The sequence below is a fragment of the Perna viridis genome, chromosome 3 (genome assembly GCF_037379345.1).
Source record: "Perna viridis isolate PV_CMFRI_1.1 ecotype Kerala chromosome 3, ASM3737934v1, whole genome shotgun sequence".
Lineage (NCBI taxonomy): Eukaryota > Metazoa > Mollusca > Bivalvia > Mytilida > Mytilidae > Perna > Perna viridis.
In genome coordinates, this window is record NC_142447.1 from 8907602 (window position 1) to 8934931 (window position 27330).

Sequence of the window (27330 nt, forward strand, 5' to 3'; positions counted from 1 at the left end):
GATCATGGACCAGGTGCGCCAGTAGGGTAAGCGTCCTCTGCTTTTCTAGATGCACCCGCCGAGTTGCTCATAATAAGTCAAGTCCCGGGTAGACGAAAGAGGAAAGGAAAACCATGACACGTTGAACAATTCAGTTTTCATGGCGCAGATGGATACACCATTGCGATCCACGATTTCATGATGACGACCATAACATAAAACTTCTATAGGGATGACTTCAGTCTTGTAGCAACACAACCCTGTTCCAGAAGTTTATTTGTTAGAATTCTAGCGCGATACAAAAACTCTGCGTAGTTCCGGCAAGCTCTGGCATAATATAAGAGTTGTTACATGTATATGAAAATTCCATACGTATGTTTAATAGAGGGGGTATCGCATTTAAAAAAAATGTTTTTAAGGGGGATAAGAAAATATCATGGGGGGGGGTCAAGAAAATTTTATATGATTTCAAAATGACCAGTCCCCCCTCCCAGGTAAATAATGATACATTCCTATATCCATTTGAATTGTAAGGGGAAAAAGGGGCTATATAGTCAAATTTTGTGTCCCGGATCTTTTTATGTAATATTCAAACCAGAACTTTTTTTTCGCGTATTGCATCTTTGTATTTATATAAAATCATATATCATTGTCCTGCCTTTCTATTAAAAATGTGATCCTAACCCCGACCCCACTCATAAAAATCAACATGGTTACTCGGAGGCGTATTCTGGTGGGGGAGTGCGCCCCCCAAAATTTCCGTTCCTCTATACCCCAGGATGGCACCAAATCAGAAAATAGCTTGCCAGACAACTTTTAGCATTGCTGGAGTACAACATGGTTTGCTACATAAGCATTGCATTGTTTTTTTTTATATATATTTCTTTTTTGTTTTTATGGAGAATATTAAAATAGTTTCAAAACAGGCAACTTGTTTCATGCTAGACGGTTAAAGCAAAATATGATGAAAGCTATTTACAGGTCAGTGAACAGGGATGGCTCCAGACACTTTGAAAAGGAGGGGTGCAAGCCAAAGTGATGGTGATGCTAACACATTATTTTCCATGTTTTGTCAATTTTGCACATGAAAATGACTAATTTTCTGGTAAAAAGGAGGTGTGCCAACCCCCTCTGATCAATGAACAGGTATTACCAGCACAGTTGACTAATAATTATCATTCGATAAGATGTCATATTAAACAGGTGCATCATGAGCTTATGATATGATTATCCCCACCTCAACATCTCTCTTAACTTGTGAACAAAACAAAAATCACAATTTACCAGTCTTGTAGAGTTTATACAAGGAAACCATGAATTCAGATCAATTCAATGTAAATTATAGGTGCAAGTACATGGCATGATTATTAGCTCAAAATTCAACAATAAATCCTTCTTTTTCAAAATGTTTAATGTCTGTGAATGTTTATATTTTATTCTATTTACCCATGGAACTTGTTTTTTTTCATTGATTGGTTGTGGTTTCAATGCATATTGCAATTATTTCTTGCATTTCAGGACAAGAATGTTTTACTGTATGAAATGATCCTGCTTTATACTACTCTACTATTATGACATTTTGAGGCGGTTTCATAGTGCTACCTCACAGAATCAACAGTTGCTTAGCCAAATAGTTGTTACAAAAAATAACTTGTTCGAGAAGTAGTGAAAGATTTAGCACTCACTAGTCATAAGTAGAAAACTTAAATACATGTACCATTTATGTTTGCCAATGATGCCAATTCAAAAAACAAAGCAAGTAACGATTACGCTTCTACAAGTGAAATCACCACATGGATATCAATAATTGGCAAACCACATACCATTAAGCAATCTATAAAAAGGCCCAAAAACAAATAAAGTAAAACTATTTACAAAAGACCATAATCAACCTAATCTACAGAAAACAAAGAAGTATTATTTTAGCTCAGTTGATAGAGTGACAGCTTGCAGTGCAAGGGATTCTAGGTTGTATTCCAGGACGGTACTGTCAAGAAGTATACATGGCTGTTATTGTATGAAAGTGACTTTTACTTTTGAAGCACGACACATTTAAACCTTGTACATTTGCATAAGAAATATGATTTTGAAAATATTTATTTTCAAACTTCAGCTTCATATCAGCTTTCATTACAGTGCAAGCAGAGATTTGAACAGCACTGAAGATCATCTAAATTATACATGTATGAATTCTTTTCAGTCATATATATGCCATGGATGACCTGGAAGTATAAACATCAGGATTAAATATACATAATACTCATATTCAAAGTTATTGTGATTCATGAATCCTGTATTGAAGTAGACCTCTATTTAAGTAAACCCTACATTATATGGCTCATTGGATGTTTTTTTTTCTTCAAACAAAACATCCCATTATGCTAAAATATTATGTTACAACCTTCATTTAAGTGTCATGGGAACTGTAGTGCTACATTATAAGCAATAAACACATATGGGATCTATCTACATTACATATGTAGAAATAATAAAATACATTTCTAAAATGAATTGACTAATGGGAGTTTCGAGTGAAGAATCAAAAGACTTTGAAAGTGAGGGTCCAAGCTATTAATTTCCTCATTTTTGCAAAAAAATTCCACATTACTTCCAACATTTCCCAACAAAAGAGGTGGTTCCTACCTTTGGAACACCCCAAATCAATATTAATTTTTTTTCAAAAAAAAAGGCATAAAAATATTGTATACAGAACCTCAAAAACCTACACAATCTATTATCATACTGCATTTGAACAGAGCTTCCTGTTATGTATGACTTGTCTGGTAACTTGTATCATTGGTAGGAGAACATGACGGCTGCATCCAAAATTTTCTGGAAAATATCAAAACATATTTCCTTTTAATATGGAAAGAGATACTGAAAATCAACATGGATAGACTTGTATCATACTGTGATGACTATGGTATAATTGTACATGTTCATGACAGCATACTGTGCAAAAGAAATCTGATGACTGATAAAACTAGTTCCTTATCCTTAGTTACTGATATACAATGTAAGTCAACAACTTGTATTTATGGATCTATTAAAAAAGTAAAAAAAAAATAGCACGATAAACTTCTTAAAAAAATTGAAAATTGTGTCATTTACAAGGTCATACAATTGTATATGTTAATGTTTAGATTAATTTCCAAACCATATACATGTAATTCATGTAGTTTACTTCAAGTTATGTATGAAATGTTCTCATATGACTTACATGTACAATACATTGGAACATTAAATATTGCTTTTGATTGCTCTTGGTCAACTGTTCAGCAATACTTGTTTCACTGGAGTTTCCTTGACCTTGTACATGAATTTATTTTTGTTCTCAAAAATGAAATATGGGGTACTGTATACACAAATAATAGATTCTTGTAAGGTTTTGTATGTGTAACCCTCATCATGTTCAACGGGTTTGTATCATAGACTGTTTCATTTAATGAAAATCAACAGTCATTGACTCAACGACAACTCTTCATGTCTTTATAAAAATGTTTGTATGGACTATGGAACATGTATACATGTAAGGCTTAAGAAAGTTTCTTGTGTACCATATCTCCTGTAATTTGAACTGCACTCATTTACTTAGACTACAGCACATGATTTGGACAAATTATAATTAACAAATACATGGTATATGTTAAACACTTAAGTAATTTATCATAATTCTTCATTATTGTAACTGTGTTCGAGCTAAATAAAATATTTGTATTTTCATCATGGTGGCACTGTAAACAATAATAAATGCATATCATTAATGTTCGTTCGTTTTGCTAATCAATTTTTTGATATATAAAAATATAAAAACAAGAAAATATAGCAAACAATTGAAATAAAAACAAACTGCCATGTTCGAAATGAAAAAAAATACTCAAATAAAAAATTAATTTAGCGACAAATATGCCGAAGTTCATAAGCAAGCTGCTGATAAAAAAACACAATGGAGAAAATTTTAAACAGTTTGGTGTTTTTTGTAGAAGGTTTGGAATTATCTCAAACTACGATTTTTAGGTTTATTTGTATTCACCTTAATGTGTCATAGATCCATAAATACAAGCTGTTAACTTACATTGTGTATCAGCAACTAAGGATAATGAACTAGTTTTATCAGTCATCAGATTTCTTTTGCACAGTATGCTGTCATGAACATGTACAATTATACCATAGTCATCACAGTATGATATAAGTCTATCAATGTTGATTTTCAGTATCTCTTTCCATATTAAAAGGAAATATGTTTTGATATTTTCCAGAAAATTTTGGATGCAGCCGTCATGTTCACCTACCAATGATACAAGTTACCAGACAAATCATAACAGGAAGCTCTGTTCAAATGAAGTATGATAATCGATTGCGTAGGTATTTGAGGTTCAGTATACAATATTTTTATGCCTTTTTTTTTTGAAAAAAAAATTAATATTGATTTGGGATGTTCCAAAAGTAGGACCCACCTCTTTTGTTGGGAAATGTTGGAAGTAATGTGGAAAATTTCTGCAAAAATGAGGAAATTATTAGCTTTGACCCCCAATTTCAAAGTCTTTTGATTGTTCACTAAAAACTCTCATTAGTCAATTTATTTTAGAAATGTATTTGTATTATTTCTACATATGTAATGTAGATAGATCCCATATGTGTTTATCGCTTATAATGTAGCACTACAGTTCCCATGACACTTAAATGAAGATTGTAACATAGACATAATATTTTAGCATAATGGGATGTTTTGTTTGAAGAAAAAAAAACATCCAATGATCTATATTATGTAGGGTTTACTTAAATAGAGGTCTACTTCAATACAGGATTCATGAATCACAATAACTTTGAATATGAGTATTATGTATATTTATTACTGATTTTTATACTTCCAGGTCATCCATGGCATATATATGACCGAAAAGAATTCATACATGTATAATTTAGATGATCTTCAATGCTGCTCAAATCTCTGCTTGCACTATAATGAAAGCTGATATGAAGCTGAAGTTTGAAAATAAATATTTTCAAAATCATATTTCTTATTCAAATGTACAAGGTAAATTGTGATTTTTTTTTTGTTCACAAGTTAAGAGAGATAATCATACCATAAGCTCATGATGCACCTGTTTAATAGGACATATTATCGAATGATAATTATTAGTCAACTGTGCTGGTAATACCTGTTCATTGATCAGAGGGGGTTGGCACACCTCCTTTTTACCAGAAAATTAGTCATTTTCATGTGTAAAATTGACAAAACATGGAAAATAATGTGTTAGCATCACCATCACTTTGGCTTGCACCCCTCCTTTTCAAAGTGTCTGGAGCCGTCCCTGTTCACTAATCTGTAAATAGCTTTCATCATATTTTGCTTTAATCGTCTAGCATGAAACAAGTTGCCTGTTTTGAAACTATTTTAATATTCTCCATAAAAGCAATAAAGAAATGTATAAAAAAAAAAAACAATACAATGCTTAGGTAGCAAACCACATTATACTCCAGCAATGCTAAAGGTTGTCTGGCAAGCTATTTTCTGACTTGGTGCCATCCTAGGGTATAGAGGAACGGAATTCCAACCTTTTACATTGTAGGAGTAACAGGGACGGATCCAGGATTTTAGATAGGGGCGCACAGTAAAAATTCTGCCGAGCGGAGCGATGTGACACAAATTTTGAGGTTAAATTTTTGAAACATTATAGAGTGGGTGCAATGTTGATATCTTTTGTGGTAAAATTAGCGAGATCAACTTGAAACCGCCTAAATCTACCCATGACAACCCATGCTTTGCAAATTTTAGGGGGCGCACTCCCCCACCAGAATACGCCTCCGAGTAACCATGTTGATTTTTATGAGTGGGGTCGGGGCTAGGATCACATTTGAAATAGAAAGGCAGGACAATGATATATGATTTTATATAAATACAAAGATGCAATACGCGAAAAAAAGGTTCTGGTTTGAATATTACATAAAAAGATCCGGGACACAAAATTTGACTATATAGCCCCTTTTTCCCCTTACAATTCAAATGGATATAGGAATGTATCATTATTTACCTGGGAGGGGGGACTGGTCATTTTGAAATCATATAAAATTTTCTTGACCCCCCATGATATTTTCTTATCCCCCTTAAAAAACATTTTTTTTAAATGTGATACCCCCTCTATTAAACATGCGTATGGAGTTTTCATATACATGTAACAACTACTACATTATGCCAGAGCTTGTCGAAACTACGCAGAGTTTTTGTATCGCGCTAGAATTCTAACAAATAAACTTTTGGAACAGGGTTGTTTTGCTACAAGATTGCAGTCATCCCTCTAGACCTATAGAAGTTTTATGATATGGTCGTCATCCTGAAATCGTGGATCGCTATGGTGTATCCATCTGCGCCATGAAAACTGAATTGTTCAACGTGTCATGGTTTTCTTTTCCTCTTTCGTCTACCCCGGACTTGTCTTTTTATGAGCAACTCGGTGGGTGTATCTAGAAAAGCAGAGGACGCTTACCCTACTAGCGCACCTGGTCCATGCTCCAAGTTTATAGTGGAGTCATAGTTGCTCATTTGCTTTTGTTAATTTGTATATTTGATTTTAACAAAATTTCATGTTCTTTGTACGTCTGTTTTCCATGATAACATTCTTCTTATTACCGTTATAACCGTAGTTCCCTTCACTACTCTTTGAAGCAAAAGCAGTTGAGATGTTAAAGAATTCTTCCAATAAAAAATTCAAGTCTTCAATTCCAAAACTTGATACTTTGGAAAAGTCTTATCAAAATCAAGCAGAATCAGACACAGCTCTTAAGATCAAGATATTGGTAAGGAAATTGAATCGTCAGCAGATAAGTCGGACCAATTTGATTTAATAACTGTAAATGTTTTAGGTCCTGATGGTTATGTTGATATGTGAACTTGATTTTACCAGAGATCATGCATGTGACAATGAAATAAAATGTTTAATGGTGGTAAAATATGTTTTAATTTGACTGGTGTAATGCTCTGCTTAACTAAAAATTTGGATCCCCCTTGAAATCCATGTGCAAAAAAATGACCCCCCTCTTTGAAGTTATAAAACAACTGAACCCTCTTTTCCACTTACAGAAAAAAATGACCCCCTGGATATATGTATTTGGTTGTTTAAATTTTCAATTAAATGTCTACGGTTTGAATATTATTTGTAAATTATTATATAAAGGATGCCGAATCTAGAGGTTTAACCTTAAAAAAAAAGCTGTTATGCACGTGGCTAATTACAATATTCGTTATGGTTCGGCTAAGTTTACAGCCAATGAAATGAACATCTCGTTAGCGAGAACACAGCGTTACTTTATATATTTATCGGGCATTTTTAAAGAACCCAAAGCTTTTCCGAGAGGAAATAATCGCCATTTTCTTGCGGCATATTTCTCTGTTTCCTTCCCCTTTCCCTATGATATCCCCTGATGTGTCGAGGGAAACCGGATGTGTGAAACACATATGTAAATCGGAAAGAGTTCCCGAGCACACCTGCAGTCAGTTCCGGAATGTTCGATTTAGTACTAGGAAACTAAAAAACGAAAAACAACAAAATAAAAACAAAATCATCATACGAAATCTAAAAAAAAAAAAAAAAAAAAACGAAACGAAATTGTGAGGGGAAATTTGTTTCAATTCAACTAGAGTTATGTATATTTTCCTATTCATTACACCAGACTGTTTTCCTACAAAGTGCACATGAAATATTTTCGATCATGTCGCCAACGATAACGTGTTGTGTATCTTTTCTGAATAATTAAACAAATTACGAAAAAAAAAACGTTACTATTCTCCGTGTCTACTTTCAAGTGCAGAGAAAGAAGAAAGAGAAAATCAGAAAATTTTGTATCAACATACATACATGTAATAAAATTCGTTACTCACAATGATTCTCCCTGTCCCAACTTTATCTGCTATATATATACATGTATCTTTCAAACAAAGGCGGCCTGCTCATACCCTCTTCTGAATCCGCTTCCGCAGAAAAGGAAAAAAAAATATTTTGTTAGCTTTTTAGTATGAATATTACCATACAATTATAAGCTAGGATATGAAATCATCGAAAATTTTGCATACATGTTTAGTTTGTATTTGCTAAAATCTCAGCGGTAACCTAGGCAAGTCATTACTATAGAGAAAGTCGTACAAAAACAATGCACAGCATTAAAAACGAAAAAAGAAGAAAAATAATAACGTTAACTCAAATTCTAATAAAAAAAAGCATGAACTGTTACATTGGATCAGTTGAAGGATATTAAAAGCGATTTATGCTTTACCAGAAATACCCACCGAGTTGCATACATGTATATCAAGTCTGTTATGAAATACAATATACACTGTATAATTCACATTAGTGGTGCAATAATTCCCTGTGATGAATAAAGTACGTAGAAAATCAAAGACCGCAGCAGTTAATATAAGTAACGATGTTTCTGCAAATACAAATGGTGCGTCACCATTTTGTCTTGAGTTCATTTTGTTATTACGTTTTAGGTTAAAAGGGCACTAATGAGTTTCATTTTTAAATACTGATAGAACAAACTTTATTAATGAGATGTTTTTGTTACAATGATTAAGGCAAAACACTTATAATTTTTCCCCGTTGAACACAAATTCAAAAATATTTAAAAACCCGATTCACCTGTATTTTCCTCATACCAATTAAATATGCTGTTAAAGTATAAACAAAGTTAATATTTTGTCTTTCTGTTTTTTTATGTGAATTTATAAGTGAATTTAATGAGTTTTAATGAACCTAATGGTTATAGTCAAAGTACTTTTGAAGATGTCATTCTTCATTTATTTTCATACTAATATTCCTTACTCGAATCTAAGTTTGGAATTGAAAAAAAATGGTTAGATGTTTTAAGGAATCTATTTGTCATATTATATGCTGATGACAGTTATTTTAGCAGAATTAGCAAGTGATCTGCAAAAATGAGCTAAACATTTTTGCAAAGAATTGCATTAAAATGAACACACAGAAAACGAAAGTATTTTCCAAAGGTATTTATGATGGTTTGGTAATTGAAGTGGTAAAGAAGTTCAATCATTTAGGTGTATCGCTTTCGAGGACAGGAACGTTTACACAAAAAATATGTATATTGAGTCGTCACATTCTGAGACGTTTATATTTCCTCTGAACATGGACATCAAAGACTGTTCTCATACTGGGCAAGCATGTTGCATGGAAAAGACATTAAAATCTCCTGCATACTGTGTAATTCAATGTTATATATCTTAGAATGAAGAAAGCAATGAAGTATTAAAATGGATGAGATTTATTTAAAATGCATAAAATGAATGCTGGAGAACACTTATTTGGGTGCAGCAAAACTTTCTTTCAGAACAATGGCTTAAAATAACAGTAAAAACGACATTACATGACCAATTTAAATAGACATGGTTTTCTAATGTTCTTTTTTCATTTCCCTATATCAATTACTTATCGCATCTATAAACCGATCCTCCTTTTGCAAAGTACCTAGATATCAATAAAATATTTGCATACATTCTGCAAATTATCGACTTCCTGTTCCGACAAGTCAATTCTTTATTGTTCATGTGAAATGAGGCTTGCTCAATTACTTTTGTTTTTGTTTGTTTTGTTTTGTTTTTTTTTTTGCATGTTTTATTTTGGTTACATTATATTCGTTGCTATGTGTGTCTGTTGTTCCTGTATAGTCTCTATCCTTTGATTGCATTTAGGATCTTTGCCCCCTTGATTATTTTTCTATACTTCTATAAATGAACACTGAAGATTTTAGAATTAAGTTCAGAAACACCAAACGTATTGTAACCTCAAATCGTTCCATATTACCAAATGAGTATTAGGTCAATATTGCCTTTTTAGCTATTAACATTCATTATTGCTTATCACCGGGGTTACCTAAGTTTATGTTTTTTTAAAACAAGAGGAATGAAAGAAAAACTGGCTTGGACGTCGCCCAGTATAAAAAGGTCGGACACACTGTTGTCTTGTAAGACTGTGGTTTCCCCAGATGGGAATCTTAGCACACTCACATCTGGTATGGATAGTGCCCGACCATTCCAACAAAAAGTACCCAATCACACCTTCAATCAGCAGACCATCTATTCCAGTACAAAAAGTACCCAATCACACGTTCAGTATGCAGACGAACTATTCCAGTACAAAAAGTACCCAATCACACGTTCATCGTTCGGGAATAAATACTATCAAATTCCCGACAGTTTATCAACATTTTAATCAACAAGATCATTCAATCCTCTCTATGAAAGTTCGTATTTTATAGAAAAAAATTACATCCTACGAACAGTCCCGTTCTAAGTAAAAACTATCGTAGGGAAAGAGAGGAGTACTGGATACGCAGACTAGGTACTGCAATACATCAAGGATGCAATGACAACATCACAAAAGTATAGGACACCTATCAAGCCAATATCACAATAGCAAAAATGTGATGAATTTTTTTTTTTTAAATCCAAGACGGGAAAGGAGTCACGGCCACCGCCACTATACGTCACCTAAGTTACACGATGTCTCCATAGATGGTCTCCTCCCTTTTATACAAAAACTTCTTGGATTTCATCACATTAGAACGAAACTTTATTCTATACCTCTCACTTTACTACACTCCCTTTACAAAACAGGTCTTGACACTCCTGTTTCTGACCCTACCTATTCCTTATACAGACTTGTCATCATTTTGGATATTGGTTTCCACAGAAAAAACAGTTTGTGTGAAAAGATGAAGAAAAACGATCATTTCTTCCACTACCGTTTGTCAACAAAGGTATAGATGCAATTAATTTGGCCAATTCCCCATATTTCAAAGACAAATTCATACCAATTATTTCATATTCCTATACTTCACCCATTGCATCCAAAATTTTCAATTATAAAAGGCTATTGCAGAACCTTGAGATTGAGGAATTCAAGGCTAAACCACCAGACTGTTCGTGCAAAAACTCTCCATTCAAATATGATCCTTCCGGTCACGTTGTTACGGGAGATTTGTCCATCATCAAAAACGAATCTCTGCATAATATCCTTTCTAAATGTCCCAAGTACCTTGAACCACGCTCAATAAATTGGAATTATAACAAGTTCTTATGAATGCCGTGGAGGACTATGCATAAAATGGATAAAACGAGAACAAGAAGACATTGATTCTCTGTTAGAGTGATTAAAGGCCGTGAGGTCTTTAATTTTGAAACGAATGAAAGTTTTAAGTAGGGCAATGACTTCCAAGGCTACGTAAGTTTTCAAGACCCCGATGTTGCGAAAACATTGTCTACTACACATGACAAATATGTTGTCACACCAGCAGACAAAGCCCAAAACAACATTGTTTTGTTTGCAAAACGTTTTACATCCAATGTTTATTATCAGAGGTAGACGTAGAAAATAATAGCAGTGATAAGACCTGTACTGCTACCATACTCTCCAAAGAAGATATTGTGGAAAACCAGAAATCTGTGCTATCCTCTTTTGGTCTCTCTACCAAGGACGATGATTGTGATTTACCGACTATATACTGGATTCCTAAACTCCACAAGAATCCATACAGACAACGTTTCATAGCTGGATCTGCAAAATGTACCACCAAACCTCTTTCAAAACTTTTAACTTCTATACCCACAGCTGTCAAAGAGGGTCTGCATTCCTACTACAGCTCTTGTTACTCCCGTAGTGGTATTAATTCAATATGGATCCTGAAAAATTCGAAAGATCTTTTGGAGACAATCATTTCAAGTATATTATCTGCATATAAAAGCATTAAAACCTATGATTTATTTCCCATACTCAGTTAAAATCCCGCCTTAAAAACATTATACATCGTTGTTTTTTTTTCCAAAAAAAAAAGAATGGTACACCTAGATACAAATATATAGTTTTCAGTAGAGATTCCTCAGACTTTGTAAGAAATAATTCCAAATTATCTTCCAAATATACTGAGGAAGATGTTTACAAAATGCTGGAATTTTTAATCGACAACATATATGTCCAGCGTGGTGGACGCGTTTTTCAACAAACTGTCGGCACTCCAATGCGGACGTATTGTGTTCCTTTACTTGCTGACCTATTCCTTCACTCTTATGAGGCTGACTTTATAACTGATCTGATCCGGAAGAAAGAATATCGTTTGGCTAGATCCTTTAATCTCAGTTTCCGCTATATACATGACGTATTATCTTTAAACAATCCTAACTTTGGGGATTTGATACATCGCATCTACCCCAAAAAACTTGAGATAAAGGATACTACAGACCCTGTGAAGTCAGCCTCATATCTTGACCTACACTTAGAAATCGATGGTAAAGGAAAACTATTGACCAAACTTTACGACAAACGTGATGACTTTTCATTCAGAATTGTCAACTTTCCTTTCATCTATGGTAACATCCCTACAGCACATGCGTATGGAGTTTTCATATCACAACTCATACGTTATGCCAAAGCTTATCGAAACTACGCAGACTAGAACTCTAACAAATAGGCTTCTGGAACACGGTTATGTTGCTACAAGATTGAAGTCATCACTACAGAAGTTTTATGGTCATCATCATGAACTCGTGGATCGTTATGGTGTATCCATCAGCACCATGAAAACTGATTTATTCAACGGGTCATAGTTTTCCTTTCCTCGTATGTCTACCCGGGACTTGACTTTTTATGAGCAACTCATGTTTCTAGAAAAGCAGAGGACGCTTACCCTATCGGTGTACCTGGTCCATGCTCCCAGTTTTTAGTGGAGTCCGAGTTGCTCATTTGCTTTTGTTACTTTGTATGTATGATTTTAGTTACTTTATGTACTTTGTTGTATATGTCTGTTTTCAATGTCTGGTCTTTGTGCCTGGATTACATTTTTTTATTACCGCTAAAACCTTGGTCCCCTTGATTACTCTTGAAAGAACTTACAAAATTTACAGCAGTTTGCGGTTTAGGAACATGAACAAGTGCCCATTATGTGCATGTAATGTCATAGTTTCTGTGCTTACCTGTGTCTTACGGACATTACGAGGATTATATAATCAATACATGCATGGACTGACAAAAATGTATTGCATAATATAAAGCTTTAAAAAGTGCTTGCACTTACCAAACGACTAGCTTGCCGCCCATGCGAGACCCGACAGAGTAGTCAAAGACGTTAAAAACCCCCTTAGTAGCAAACAACTAGCTTTCGTTTAAATCAGCCACAATGATAATGTTTACAAATTTGAGGCAATTTAATCAAACCATTTTTAACATGATATTTAGGAAAATAACCGACAGGAATGTCACAAGCGGAAACTCTTTATGCTCAAAAAGTTTTTTTGGCTACATGTAAATACTTTATTTCACTGGGTACCCCCTTTTGATATTTAAATATCAACTACTGAATGTGATGGATACGCCACATGACCACTTGTCATCCTTACCTTTGAAACAGAGATTGTTTGTGTCTGTGCGTTGAAATCATACTTATTAAATAATACGAATGTTTATTTTCTATTTCAAATACTATATTTTTTTCTACATGTATTTATATGTTTACCATTTTATTTTATTTATTTACACGTATATGTTGTTATTAACACACATGTACAGATTGCATGTTATGTACAGAAGTTAAATTCCTGGGATCAAATCAAACACATGAACTGTATAGGATATACATTTTCATATATGTATTTAAAAGTACAATGTGTATAAAATGTAAGAACAATTTGAAAACACTTAGAACGTGTAAATATATATTTTTATCAAAATCGTTTGCAAAAATACCTGTAATTTACAAACACTAGAACACTTTCAAATCTCCAGGACCCATCTCACAGTTGATACAGACACTTTGAAAGCGAGGAGTGCCAGCTGGGGTTCCTCATAAAAAAGGGGTGAAAAACTTCCTGTTATCATAGACATTAACACAATACTTTCAACACAAAATGTGTACATTGCATGGCCGGATCCAAACACTTTGAAAGGGGGTGTCAGCCGAGCTTCCCCAGAAAAGGGTAGTGCTAGGACATTATTTGCCACTTTACACATAAAAATAACAAATTTTCCAATTAAAAGGGGCTTCCAACCCCCTGCCCCCTCTGGATCCGCCACTGAGCAATTAAAGCAAAAAATAAAGTATATATTTGTCTTCTACATTAAACCTAATCAGAGCCATGAATATTAAAATTTCTTTGCATTTATTAGAACGCCGAATCTACAATCTACAGAAACTGTTAAACAAATCGAGTCGAGCTTTAAATAAATACATGTACTTCATGAATTCACCATAAAAATAATCAAAAACATGTTTGCATTTCATTCTAATATTTGGCACAAAAACTACAGCTAAAATCATAAATAACAGTTGCGCAATCACAAAAAAAAACGAATTACCTTATCAAAACTGTTCTATACCAACTAGTATGTCAATTGTTTGTTAAACAATTGGAAGGTCTTTCCCTTGAAAACTATCTCTTTGTAATATACACGTAAAGACATTTGGTTTGATACACTCCTTGAGACGTTTAGTTTTCCCGCACGCACGATACCTAAATGAATGCTAAACGCTCACCAAATGCACGATAAACGAACGCTTCTATCGTGCGTTTAAACGAACGCTCCTGTCGTGTGTTTAAACGGACGATAAACGAACGCTCCTAGCGTGCGTTTAAGGAGGTAGACCTAGGGTATGGGACACAACTCATAAAAATCATTGGAACGTTTGTATTCAGCATTATACATCAATCTGGTGTAAGCATCTAATAAACTTGGATTCTTTTTATTCTGCTTTAAATGAAAGCTTGAGAGGTTTAGGTGAAATTGTGTATGATGCAAACATATCACTGACTTCATGAGTTATGTCCCTTACCCTAGGTCTATCTCATTAAATGCACGATAGACGAACGTTCACAGCGTGCGTTTAAATGCACGATAGTAATAATAACAACAAATATTGACGAAAGAAAACATAGAAAATGAAATTAATGAAAATATAAAAACAATAATAGAAAAAAAATATAAAAAATAAAAGTTAAATCAAGGAAATAATCAAAGTACAGAAATAAACGAACGCTTCCATCGTGCGTTTATTGTGCGTTTAAACGAACGCAAAAAGATGTGTAAACACACGATAAGCGATGCACGAACGATAAAATGGAAAACGTGAACGTCTCAAGGAGTGTACATAACATGCTACCTTCTTCTTTAGCATTTTGTACTTATTAACCTCAACTGGGTTCATTTCAGTTAATATTTGTGATGTACACGTTATGACCTTTAATTTGATATGCGACAACCTATAACTATATAAAATACTTGAGTTTTTGCACTCATTGATCTCATCCAACTCATTTTTTTTTTCGGGACAAAACATCGATATTTTGGACGTACGCTTTAATACCTTTCATTTGATATGCAACAACCTTACCATCTTAGAACTTTAATCAATTTTTGCACTTAATGACCCTATTCTTCGAACATGTATGACTTATCGAAGGTGAAACTCTGATTTTTGAAAATGGTATATCACATGATCGTTTTCGACGAAGTTGAAAAAATGATGCAATGTCAAATCCATAAATAGGTATTGGAAAAGAGTTGTTGTAGTATCGTTGGTTTTTTTTATATATTGGTCCTTGGTATTTTGTCAAACTGTTATAAATGTGGAGGTCTTTCATTCTGTATAATGATCATTTGTGTGTCTATTGTGGATTTTAAAGTATATACCCCCGCTCTGAAAAACTAAAATTTTAATAGATTTAATACAAGGCTTCTCAAATCTAAAACCAGTATGATAATCTACAGAACATATGCAACAAAATAACAAAACATTTTGGGCTATTCCAGGGCTCATTGAGAGCACAATGATCATTAAAATATGATTCAATAACAAACTCCAGAAATGAAACTTACACCATACATCTTAGGATTACTTGACCTTGCAAAAACTTACGATTGAAAGAAATCTTTAAAATGGACATAAAGATGAAAATGAAATCCTTAGCAGGATCATTTTCTAATAGAACATGTTGATATCTACATGTTCATGATATCCTGAAAAATTAACAGGGGGACCATCTTTAAAAAAAAACGCCAATAAAAGGGAGATAACAACGGATGATGAAATTTTTACACGGTCATCTTGTAAAAGTCCTAAATGAGCTATATATCGATGGTCCAAATTTGGTAATGATAACTTGTAAGATGAATAGGGGGACCATGTCAAAATATTTTTTAAATGTCGGAAGAAGAAAGACATTAGAAAAACAAGGTCTTTCCCATGTAGGGAAAGACTTTAATAACTAGCTGGTGAATATAAAGAATTATGTAGTTATATAAGCAAATTGGTATAATTGCAACTGAAGAGTCCTTGCCACAGTAAGTGCACATTATTGTTACCGGGCAATCTATCGAGATGTTTGTTGTTGCTTTCACACGTACAACATACTCGCTTGCATTCTACAATGTATGGATTATGTGAATCGTGAATCGAGGAGGGATGGGGCGTTTTACCGAAGCTACTTAGATCTTACGTACAAAATTTGAAACAAAAAAATGGGAGAAAAATATTTTATCGGGCTTGCATCTATTGTTTATTGAGTTGACACACGCATCGATTCCCAGAATTCGTGAATAAAAGGCATCAAATGATCCAGATGCATAACTTCTATTTCTTAATTGGCGCGATTTTCTTCAAGGAAGTGTCAACGATTGCGTTACATCATAATATTTTGTAAGTCTCGTCATGTGACTCCGTGGTTTCACGAGAAGGTGTCCTAATCTACCATCCAAATGCATAGAGATTTGTTATTTTGAGAGCGTTAAGATCAGTATATAAAAATATTTAACTGTAAAAATATTAATAAAAATGACAAATATCTATTTCCACATGATAAAAATGTTCAGAAAAATCGTAAAATAGACGATTTTCCATTGTAATGTAATACAGCGTTTTGAAATCCTGGAAGTAAGCAATAATAAAATGCAGATCGCGGTCTTGGGATTTCAATACGTTCTACATCAGTAATTCCGGTAAGGAAAATGAAACTAGAATGAGAGTTACAGATTTGAAAAAAAATACAAGTGGCCTAAAAGTGGCCAAAAATTTGAATATGACAGCAAGAGTGTTTAATAGTGAAAGCCAAATTTATTGCCCTGCAATGCAAACTGAGTCCCATGAACTATAAAAGTTGTGAATGTCCTCAAATCCACCAATTATTAGATATATGATTTAGCTAATTAAATGGACAAGCGCTGATAGGACTTACACCAACATCAAGTCAGGATGAAAAACATATCCTGCACTCCAAAAACAGATAACGATGAGCAAGTTATTTTAGATAGCTTATACTTGTAAAATATACGTGCTTTACAACATATAGTACACACACTCAAAGGGATGAAACAAGATATGACGTTAAAGTATTATATAAAAACTGAATTTTATATTTTAATTCCCATAAATACATGACCGGCAGTTACGCTCATCGTTAAGCACCAGTAAGGTGGTCACTGAATTAGCTTTTTCGTTGACGGAATACGTATCCAAGCAATCCATGGGTATATACCCAAATAAAGTACTAATTTTGCTTTTATTGACGTAACCACAAAACGTCTTCAAGTTGTTCGTCCCAATTGTCAATACTAGATTTCAACAAAGGACGGAGAGTTTGGGGTTCGTATGGTAAGAAAGAATGCCTGGTAAGAAAATCAACAATGATTTGACCAGATGAAGTATTTCTGTGAAATATCCATTCTATCAATATTCCTTGTACAAATATCTTGCTGAAAAACTGATATGCTCTCTCTAAAACCTTGTGTTCAAATCCCTCAATGTCCATTTTAATAAAGACGTTTTGAAATAAAGATATGAAAGGGAGGGACAAGAGATCATCTAAAACTATAGTAGTTACTTCGTGGTAATGTTTACCAGAAACACTTCCTCCTTTTATCGACTTAATATGGTCTGCATTGTCATCGACAAAAGTCCCGCCAAAATTGTCCTCGTGTTCTGCTAGTTTGACCGTTTTATGTTGTGACGAAACAGCATTCATTACCATGAAAATGCGGTTTTCAAGATACGAATCATTTACTGACCTACATAATTTTTTAATGTTTAAGTTCAAAGCTTCTATTGCTAAAACGTTACGACCAAGTTTAGCAAAGCTCAAAGAGTAAGTTCCGATATTAGCTCCAATATCAATGAAATTTAATTGTGAATCCGATTCTATAAATGTTGAAAGCATTTTAATTTTATCAAGGTCAAAACTTCCTTTATTTATAATCACTCTTGAGACCCACTTGTCATTCTTAGGGTCATGCACGTGAATAGGAACTTTTCCGTATGGAGTTGTAAGTGTTGCTATAATGTCATTTGCTGAATGAGCACAGACATCACTTTTCTTGCACCAATCGCCTTTGTGGTCGTATACCCATACACCTATACTTTTCATTTGTTCTTTGTCCGTTTCGCCATTTGGTGGATACGTTGGTGACAGGACTATTATAAACGATGCATAAAGAAAGCAGACGGTAAGAGTAAGTGTTAAAATGCATGTAATCCGGACGTTTTTTTTTCTGAAAATAGAAATTTGATCCAAATGCAGTACAAGTACATTACATTCTGATATTTATATAGCGTGATTTCTATTTTGTACTTCATTTCTTTTAATTGAAATTTATAAATAAAAGTCATTTTAAACATATACACCATGTACATTTGTGTGCACTCTTCTATCATTGACCATCGCAACCTTTGGACAACTAAAAAAAATGCTGAAGTTCCTCTCATTGTTTGTTAGTAACGATCATCTTCTGCCAGTAAAGTTTATGGCCATCCAATATTTCTGTTACGACCATCATATGCAAATTCATAAATGGCAGTTTGGCGAAAAAGTAAATAAATCTATACGTATCAAACTTGATTTATCCAGTATCAAATTTCTGACAGTAGTGACGTCGGCTATATCTCGAGGATTCCATACCAGGGGGGACTAATGTCTAGTGCAATTCATAGTAGAAAGCCCCTTCAGGCATGAAGCCCACGATAAATAGGCGGTTTGAATGAAATATTGTATTGTTTTGTTTGTTTGTTGGGGTTTAACGTCCGAGCAGCAATATTTCAGCTATATTCAGACAATGAACATGAAATTGATGATAAAATGAACATGAAATGAAAAAAAAAGGATGGGTCACAAGGATAATAGGGTCGACAAATTTTGATTGCCACTGGAAAAAGGGGGGATGGGTAAGGTCGGGCAATTTAGCCTCCTGTGGCGGAGCGCAAAGGTTCCTACTCCTATCGAATACCACAGCAGGGTTCTTTAACGTGCGAGGAACGTGGCATCTTTCCCAACACGGTGCACCACTATGGTTTGCGATCAGGTTTTCCGTATTATAGCCTGACAACCCCAGCATTTAACACGCCAGGGGTACCCCATTCCACCACCTGGGGCACACATCCCAGTTGCTCTGTGGGCAGAGCGCCTAGCCCCCGGCTAGGTTTCTGAGCACTATTTAGTCGCCTTTTACGACAAGCTTAGCGCTGCTGCAGGCCTATTCTTTTAACACCCGGAACTGCACGGGGCGAAATATTGTATTGAAATATACAAAACTTTACACTGCACGAATCGGGAAAGAATATCTTACCTCCCGAATAGTCTGCCTTTTTTTCATCTGCTTGTTCTATTCTATATTCATTACTTGTTCGTTAATTTGTATTTTGTATGCATTTTGTATAATTTGCTTGGCCTCCATGGGCGTAACTTAGCAAAAAACAGTTTTATTTTCGTACTTCTAACTTCACGTTACAACCATCCGCTTTCCGCCAAAGAAAAGGCATATCTTTTTACTATATCGAGCTGAAGCAAAAACAAAAGAAAAGCATTCATAGGGGGTTCATTCTTCACTTTAACGGACAATCTTAAGAATTAGGGTGACCAAGATGACTCGAATGTAGGAAAAGAAGTCACAGGAAAAAAGTAACGGCAAAAATCGCGGATAAATCACAAGAAAGGAAATAAAGTTACAATATATATATATATATAATACATGTGGATTTATTACAAAATACCTCAAATATAAATGCTACAAAATTTATGTTATTCATTCATTTATATTATTTCATATATCTAAATAAAATAGATTTAATATGATTTAAAAAAAAATAATGTCTAAAATTTTACAAAAACTTCATATGCATGAACATATTTAAAAAAAAACAAAACCGTTATTTTATGTAATTGTTTTTTAATGGTAATAAAGCTATTCAAATTTACTAGTTATTTCAGTTATCAACATACAGCATGTTCATGACATGCGTAATAGAAGGAAGCCACTGAAATAAACGTGTAACATTACCCCGGCATCATCTGTAGAGTGATTTTTTATTTATTGTGATGTATACAAAATTACCATAAAATGAAATACATATAGAGAAATTACCATTAATATCATACATGTACGTGTATTAAATACATATAGAGACATTCCCATTAATATCATACGTGCATGAAATACATATAGAGACATTCTCATTAATATCATACGTGTAGTAAATACATATACTATTAGAGACATTCCCATTAATATCATACGTGTGTGAAATACATATAGAGACATTCCCATTAATATCATACGTGTATTAAATACATATACTATTAGAGACATTCCCATTAATATCATACGTGTATTAAATACATATACTATTAGAGACATTCCCATTAATATCATACGTGTATAAAATACATATACTATTATAGACATTCCCATTAATATCATACGTGTATGAAATACATATACTATTAGAGACATTCCCATTAATATCATACGTATATTGAATACATATAGAGTCATTCCCATTAATATCATACGTGTATGAAATACATATGGAGACATTCCCATTAATATCATACGTGTATTAAAATATTCCACAAAAACCTTTATTAACAGCCAAAATATTGTTCGATACTGTTACGTTTCCTGTGACATTTTACCTGGCAAATATTGTGACTTTTTATAGCAATGACTTTTTCCTACCAAAATTGTGATGTGTTTTTTGTTTTTGTTTTTATTTTCTATGACTGTATGTCCGTTTACCGATGACTCGTATATACAAATGTGGCTTAATCTGTGATATATAGTTTTATAAATGATTCCAGAATATTGGAATACTGTAGGTTTATATAACACCATCTTTTCAGCGGAAACACTGAAAGATCTTTTTTTTTAGATGTTCAGAGGAGCGTGACAGAATATGCACATCTCGTAAAATTAACCAATGACAAAGAACACTGGGACAAAATCAGAAAAAAATTAATGCGTAAATATTGAAATATAAATGAAGTTGAAGTATTCATTCACGTTGCATCCTAAATTTAGGAATTCAAAGATACTTCATGGAAATTCTTACACATGTATTACTGCTGCAGAACAAAATTATAAACAATATGTTTTTCTTCCAATTTACAGTATGTATGATTTTAAGATTATCTAATGGGTACACAAACACGAATAATTGAAATGGTGTACAGTTTTTCCTTATTTCGAATGCTCCGCACTGAATCAATAGACGCAGGCGCAATATGCCTTTATTTAAGACAAGTACTCCATTGGACAAGTTTTGCTTTTGGATGCTTCAATCCTTACATATATTTTCCGATAAGGTTACAGTTTAATGCTATCATTTAATGTTGTCTTATATTTGTATTTTGAATCGTTCAGAGCCTTTCCACGTTTTAGAGAATAGATACGTTTTCGACATGATACTAGTAATTTGGAGTTTCAAAACAAAGGCGACAATATTAATGAATGAGACGTCATCGATTATGGTGTTTGGCAGTGAATTTCAATAAAAGCACAACTGTGGGATTGAAGTTGTCTGAGAAGTATTTTTCAGATCCCCCCCAAAAAAACCCCAAATAAACTGACATATGCAAGAGCTAGTTAGTAAACTATAACAAGACCACGTATTAATTGAAGTACATTTATAGCAACGGTACACATTTTAATCAATTTAGATCGAAGATCAAAACTGATAAAGCAGTCATCAGGGCCTTTAGATTTGTAAAACCTGATAGCATCTGCAATATTTATTATCTTACACTGCCGCATTGAAATAGTCCCATTGGCATTCCCCATTTAGGTTCAAATGTAGATAGTTAGATCCATTTTATAGGTATTTTTAATGTATTAAATTTAATTCTATTTTGTTGACGTCAATAAACAATCCAAATAAAGAACTTTTACTGGGAACATAATATGCTGATTAATTCGGATTGTACATTTGTACACTGTATTAACAACGATCAAATCAAAAATAGTTGACCTTTAATCTCTTATCAGTACCTGTTTATTTCTATGCAATTAGTCGTTCACTGTCGATATATTCAAGTTGTCTATTTATTTTTAAATGCATAATATAAATAGAAATCAAAGTACTCATGTACTGAATAAATTTATATCGATCGTTTGAATTTTTACGCAATAAATAATCGACAAATTGCAAAATTGGGCGTGATAAAAAGAAAATATGGATCGAATTCAAACATATCTAAACATAAGCTTATTACTGTAAATGGTGAATATAAAACTCTTTGATTTAAATTCTCCATTCTGATTAAGAAGGTCATTACCACAAAAACACACCAAATTCATGATGCATCGTAGCAGTGGGCCAGTTTGCGTAATATTAAGTTCGATGTCGGTTTACATGGAGCACCTAAATGAATGAACACAAAACTCTCCGATATATTGGATAATTGAACAACAGACTACTAGTTGGCCTTTCCCAAATTCTAAATTTTCAAAACAAAATTCAATGTATCGACTTCTAGATCGAAATTGTCTGTCAAATCATTCAAATTTCAGCCACCACAATCATTGAAATAATTCATCTCCTTCAAAGTTGGATACATGTCCCTCTCAACTAGCTACATTCCTAAATTGTTAAGCTTTATAGCTCAAGTGCTACAAGTTATCGCACATAGAAACATATGTGTCATTTTAAGAGCTTAGTCTCGTTAGCACCTAGTCCTATGCACTTTTAAGGCCCTGCGGCACATGGAGCACCCGCAGCTCTATTTTTTTTTCACACATGGCAAAAATAGCTCAATAGAATGATTATTACAAAAAGCAATATCTCTAGACCACAGACCGACACCATCCCGAGAAATGCATTATCAAAATTCCTATGTTATCGTCTAAGCAATGTTTCATTCTTAATTGTCAACTCCGGTGTTCCGATGTCACGTGGCGGTAACCATAATAAAAATACAAGATACAGTAAGTGAGACATTGGAATGATTTCGGGATTTATGCTACCCTTTTGTACAACATTTGGCCCTAAAATGAGTGGCAAATGATAGTATGGAACCCCTTTCTCTATATAAGTTTCTTGATCGGATCCACTTCTCCCTTTTTTGTAAATATTTGAATCCGCTAGGACCTGCATGAAATATCTGATGACAGCTTCAGCATTCCTCTTTATATTTCATTTCTATCATATGATCGATGAATATTTATAGCCTCGCAGGGTTTTCATTTCTAGCTAACCATTAAATAGTTTATTATGCATCTAAAATAAATAGACAACTTGAATATATCGACAGTGAACGACTAGTTGCTTAGAAATGATCAGGTACTGATAAGAGGTTATTTTAATAGGATCGTTATACAGTATAATAATTTAGTTCACAGTAAAAGTACTTTGTTTGATTTGTTTACCGGCGTAGAATTAAGTTTAATTTAGAAATACCTGTAAAATGGATATATGTATTGAACCTAAACGGTTTTAGGTGTTTATGTGATAACTTGTAGCACTTGAGCAATAAAGTTTATATCAACTGAGAAATGTATCTAGTTGAGAGTGACGTGTATCTAAGGATTTATTTCAATGATTGTGACGACTCAAGTTAGACTGATTTGACAGACAGTTTTGACCTGAAGGTAGATAAATTTAATTTCGACTTGAAAATATTCAGAAACTGGAAAAGGCGAACTAGTAGATTGTGGATCAATTACGCAGTATGTCGGAGAGTTGTGTATACAAAAATGACCTTTTTATAAATGCAATGCAATGGGACTCTACACATTTCGAATGTTTAATGAATCTCAAGCAATAAAACGAATTTATTGATGCAAGTATTATCCTTAATCAAAGTCGCTAATCGTCAAACATTCTATGACACTGGTTTTGAATTGCTTTCAACATCCGAAATGGCACGAATGCGATATCCTCTACAAGCAAAAACGTACGTAGAACACATGTGTATACCGTATTTAAGAGGTACATTTTGACCTCCTATGAAGATAGAACTATGACGCTATGAGGTAAACATGGCAACGATCAGCAGCTTAATGTGGAGTAGTAATATATAATTATGCAAATCATGTGCGAAAGTAAAATACTAAAATTACAGGTGTAGGAAGTCGCTAACAATATTAGCGACTTAAAAAGGGAAGCCGCCGCACAAGTTAATATTTTGATTTGGTCTTTTGCTTTTAATTTTCTACATTTCATAAAAAAAATGAGATTCCAATTTTTGACACAGTTTTTCGAACGCCAAAAAGTAGACAAGGAGTATTCGGCCAATCGGAAAACGGAATTACTATCAGGTGGCTTGCGTTGTCTTTAAAGTCGAAGGTAAACAGCGAAACTATAGTCTCTTTCTCTCTCATTCATGCAAAAGAAAGGCAACACACAAATGCAAGTATTTAGTAATTAGTAGTTAGTAATATAGATATGCTCTCTCTTTCACACATTCGTGCGAAAGAAGGAAAAAAAGCGACACAATAATGAAAGTAGTTAGTAATATAGATACTCTCTCTCTCTCTCTCTCACACACACACACACACACACACATATAAAAACACACACTCACACAAACACAAACATTCGACATATGCAGAAACGTTGAATTTAAACTATAATATTATATGTCTCATCAAATATTTACTGTACACAATGATTATAGTTTACCAGAAAAGTTAAATTTTATTTTCAACTCATTCATTTGCAAGTTATATCTTCTTTTGAAATAAAAACTGTACCAATCTGGTACTGTCGAATCAGTAATGAAAGAAGAACACTTTAAATCCCGAGTCGGTGTACAATATCTGTAATGGTGGACCATGGCGTCCTCTGGGTCTACTTCGTGGGTAACGTATTTCTGATGGTCTGGCCATGATCTACTGACATGATGAATACCAACCTCGAAGATTTTATATGGTTGAACGACTACTTTGCTCCGTATTCGGCTTACGTGTTCAGTTCTATAAATGTGATCTAATACATTAATCGAGTTATGTCCCTTAGAAGCGGGATTTCGGATAAAGAAAGCACTTGGGAAACGGAAGGCAGATATTTTGTTATTTGTAGAATATTTATCGTTCATGTAACTCATCAATGTACGTTCTGAATCATGTGACACAATGTGTTCATCTAGATCTGTAAAACCAAGATAGTTGAAATAATACATGTTTCTATAAAGACAGTCGTTGATGGCTAATGATTGGCCATAATGCCACACGTGATTGCTTTCAATTGGCAGTTTCCATGGGATAATTGTAATCGAGTTACTCTCCTCTAAAAACTCGAGCACTTCTCCTAACATGTCCGTAACATTAAAGACGTAAAAGATAGCATGGTCTACTCCTAATGCGCTGGAGAAAGCTACAAATTTAACAATTGTTTCAGGTGCTATATTACCGTATAAAGGCGGGACGCATATACCAAATTTATTCCATTGTTCTTTTTTGTGTTCTCTTTCAAGATCGCTTGTTTTCAGAAGTGGTATCATGATTGATTTATCACTACCATCTGCACTTAGACGGAATACACATGGCACGTTATTCCGAACTTTTCCCAGTGGAATTTTACATGACAGAATCCACCCACCATGGAGGAAATGATGATTTTCGCACATTTCATAAAATTCAATAGCTTCTAACAAAAGCTCTTTCACACTTGACTTACTTTCTAGGTCAAATGCAAAGTTGCACCATAGATGGCGTTGTCCATTTTTCCCCTTCCGTTTTAGAAGTGATATCATTCGGACAAAAGGTATTCCAGTTCTATTATCGAAAAATGCAGAGTAAACATGAACATCTTCAAGTGAATGGTATGGACGAAGGAGAAGCTTTTCGTAAGTCTCGTGAACACTGCAATTATCAAGTAATGGATGCCCTATACGCAATGCCTCTGGTCTCTTGTGATTTTTCAAAAGACGTTTAACCACATGTGGTGCAAATGTCACAGCATTAACGGTTTTTGTTTGTGAGATGTGGAGAAGATAATACGCAAATCCAACCGAGAAAATATAAACTCCTATTACCAACAGAGCTATTATCTTCATGCGGGAAGATTTACACTTCATGATATGTTTTATTTCCAGTATATTTTGATTAAATCATTACATACAAATCCGGTTTATAATGCACACACAAAAACAGCTTTTAAATTCTTTGTAATCTATATATAATCACCATTCATGCTAACCGTAAGCTTGAGTTACTTTCGATTCGCTAAAGTTCAGGTTCGTTTATTTTTTGCAGACAAAGTGAAGTCACTGAGTGAAATGGTGATTTTAAACTTAGAAGTTCTGTGGGACCGCGACCACAATGTTCCAGTCAACAAAGTTTAGGGAATAAATAGACTCACTTAGGCGGATTAAGAAGGCCCGGCCTCCATTAGGTCGGAAAATTTAGTTGATTATATAGGAAATCACTAATCCATGACAGAGCCGGATCCCTCTTGGGCCAGTCGGAGGGGCCCTTTTTGAGAATCTCTGGATACGACTCTGACTCGTATATGGTGTTTGTCATCTATTCGGTAGCGCTTAATGTGAAAATACAGCGAAACATCTCTAAAACGAACCATTTTGGACTTAAAAAATAATTTGGTTCGGTTTACGCAGATGTTGGGTTTGCCAAGGTTTGAAATACATTAAATTGATGTAAAGGGACTGTAAAGTGTGTGTTTTTACTGATTATTCAGGGTTCGGTTTAGACAGGTTTAATTGTATATATATCCCCAAAAAACTTTATTGAACAAAGGTGGAATGCCATCGTCTTAAAACCCGACCATGACTTTTTTAATAGAGTACAGTCTGTTTTTCTAATGTCATTAGATTACCATTTTCTGAAATGAAACGTCCATGCAGTCGATGAATTTTCATGCTGACATGTAACATCTATCCCGTTGCTTACACATGTACATCTCAAATATACACAGACAACTATTGTTTACGTAAAATTCATGTTAATAGAGCTTCAAGGGAAATTCAGTAAACATAAACTTCATTTGAACAGTTAAAAAAATCCACGCGAGCCCTTGATTCCACATGAATTTCACATGAACTCTGTCAGAAATTTTATTAACTCTATTCAGGTT

General features: G+C 33.9%; 2 protein-coding genes across 2 annotated transcripts; both read right to left on the bottom strand.

Moving 5' to 3' along the window:
* Positions 1–17455: 17455 nt before the first annotated feature.
* On the bottom strand, positions 17456–18512 carry LOC148620917 (uncharacterized). The gene has a single exon (XM_088573947.1). It carries the CDS (start codon positions 18392–18394, stop codon positions 17534–17536), a length of 861 nt encoding a protein of 286 aa, XP_088430073.1. The 5' UTR covers positions 18395–18512; the 3' UTR covers positions 17456–17533.
* A 5424-nt stretch (positions 18513–23936) lies between these two features.
* Positions 23937–26476, bottom strand: LOC148620918 (beta-1,4-galactosyltransferase galt-1-like). Its single transcript, XM_088574797.1, has one exon. The coding sequence runs from the start codon at positions 26312–26314 to the stop codon at positions 24908–24910; it is 1407 nt and encodes a 468-aa protein (XP_088430923.1). The 5' UTR covers positions 26315–26476; the 3' UTR covers positions 23937–24907.
* Positions 26477–27330: the final 854 nt, after the last annotated feature.

Excerpts from the sequence above, each read along its gene's own strand:
- LOC148620918 (XM_088574797.1), bottom strand. The coding sequence starts at position 26,314 with ATGAAGTGTAAATCTTCCCGCATGAAGATAATAGCTCTGTTGGTAATA.
- LOC148620917 (XM_088573947.1), bottom strand. The coding sequence starts at position 18,394 with ATGAAAAGTATAGGTGTATGGGTATACGACCACAAAGGCGATTGGTGC.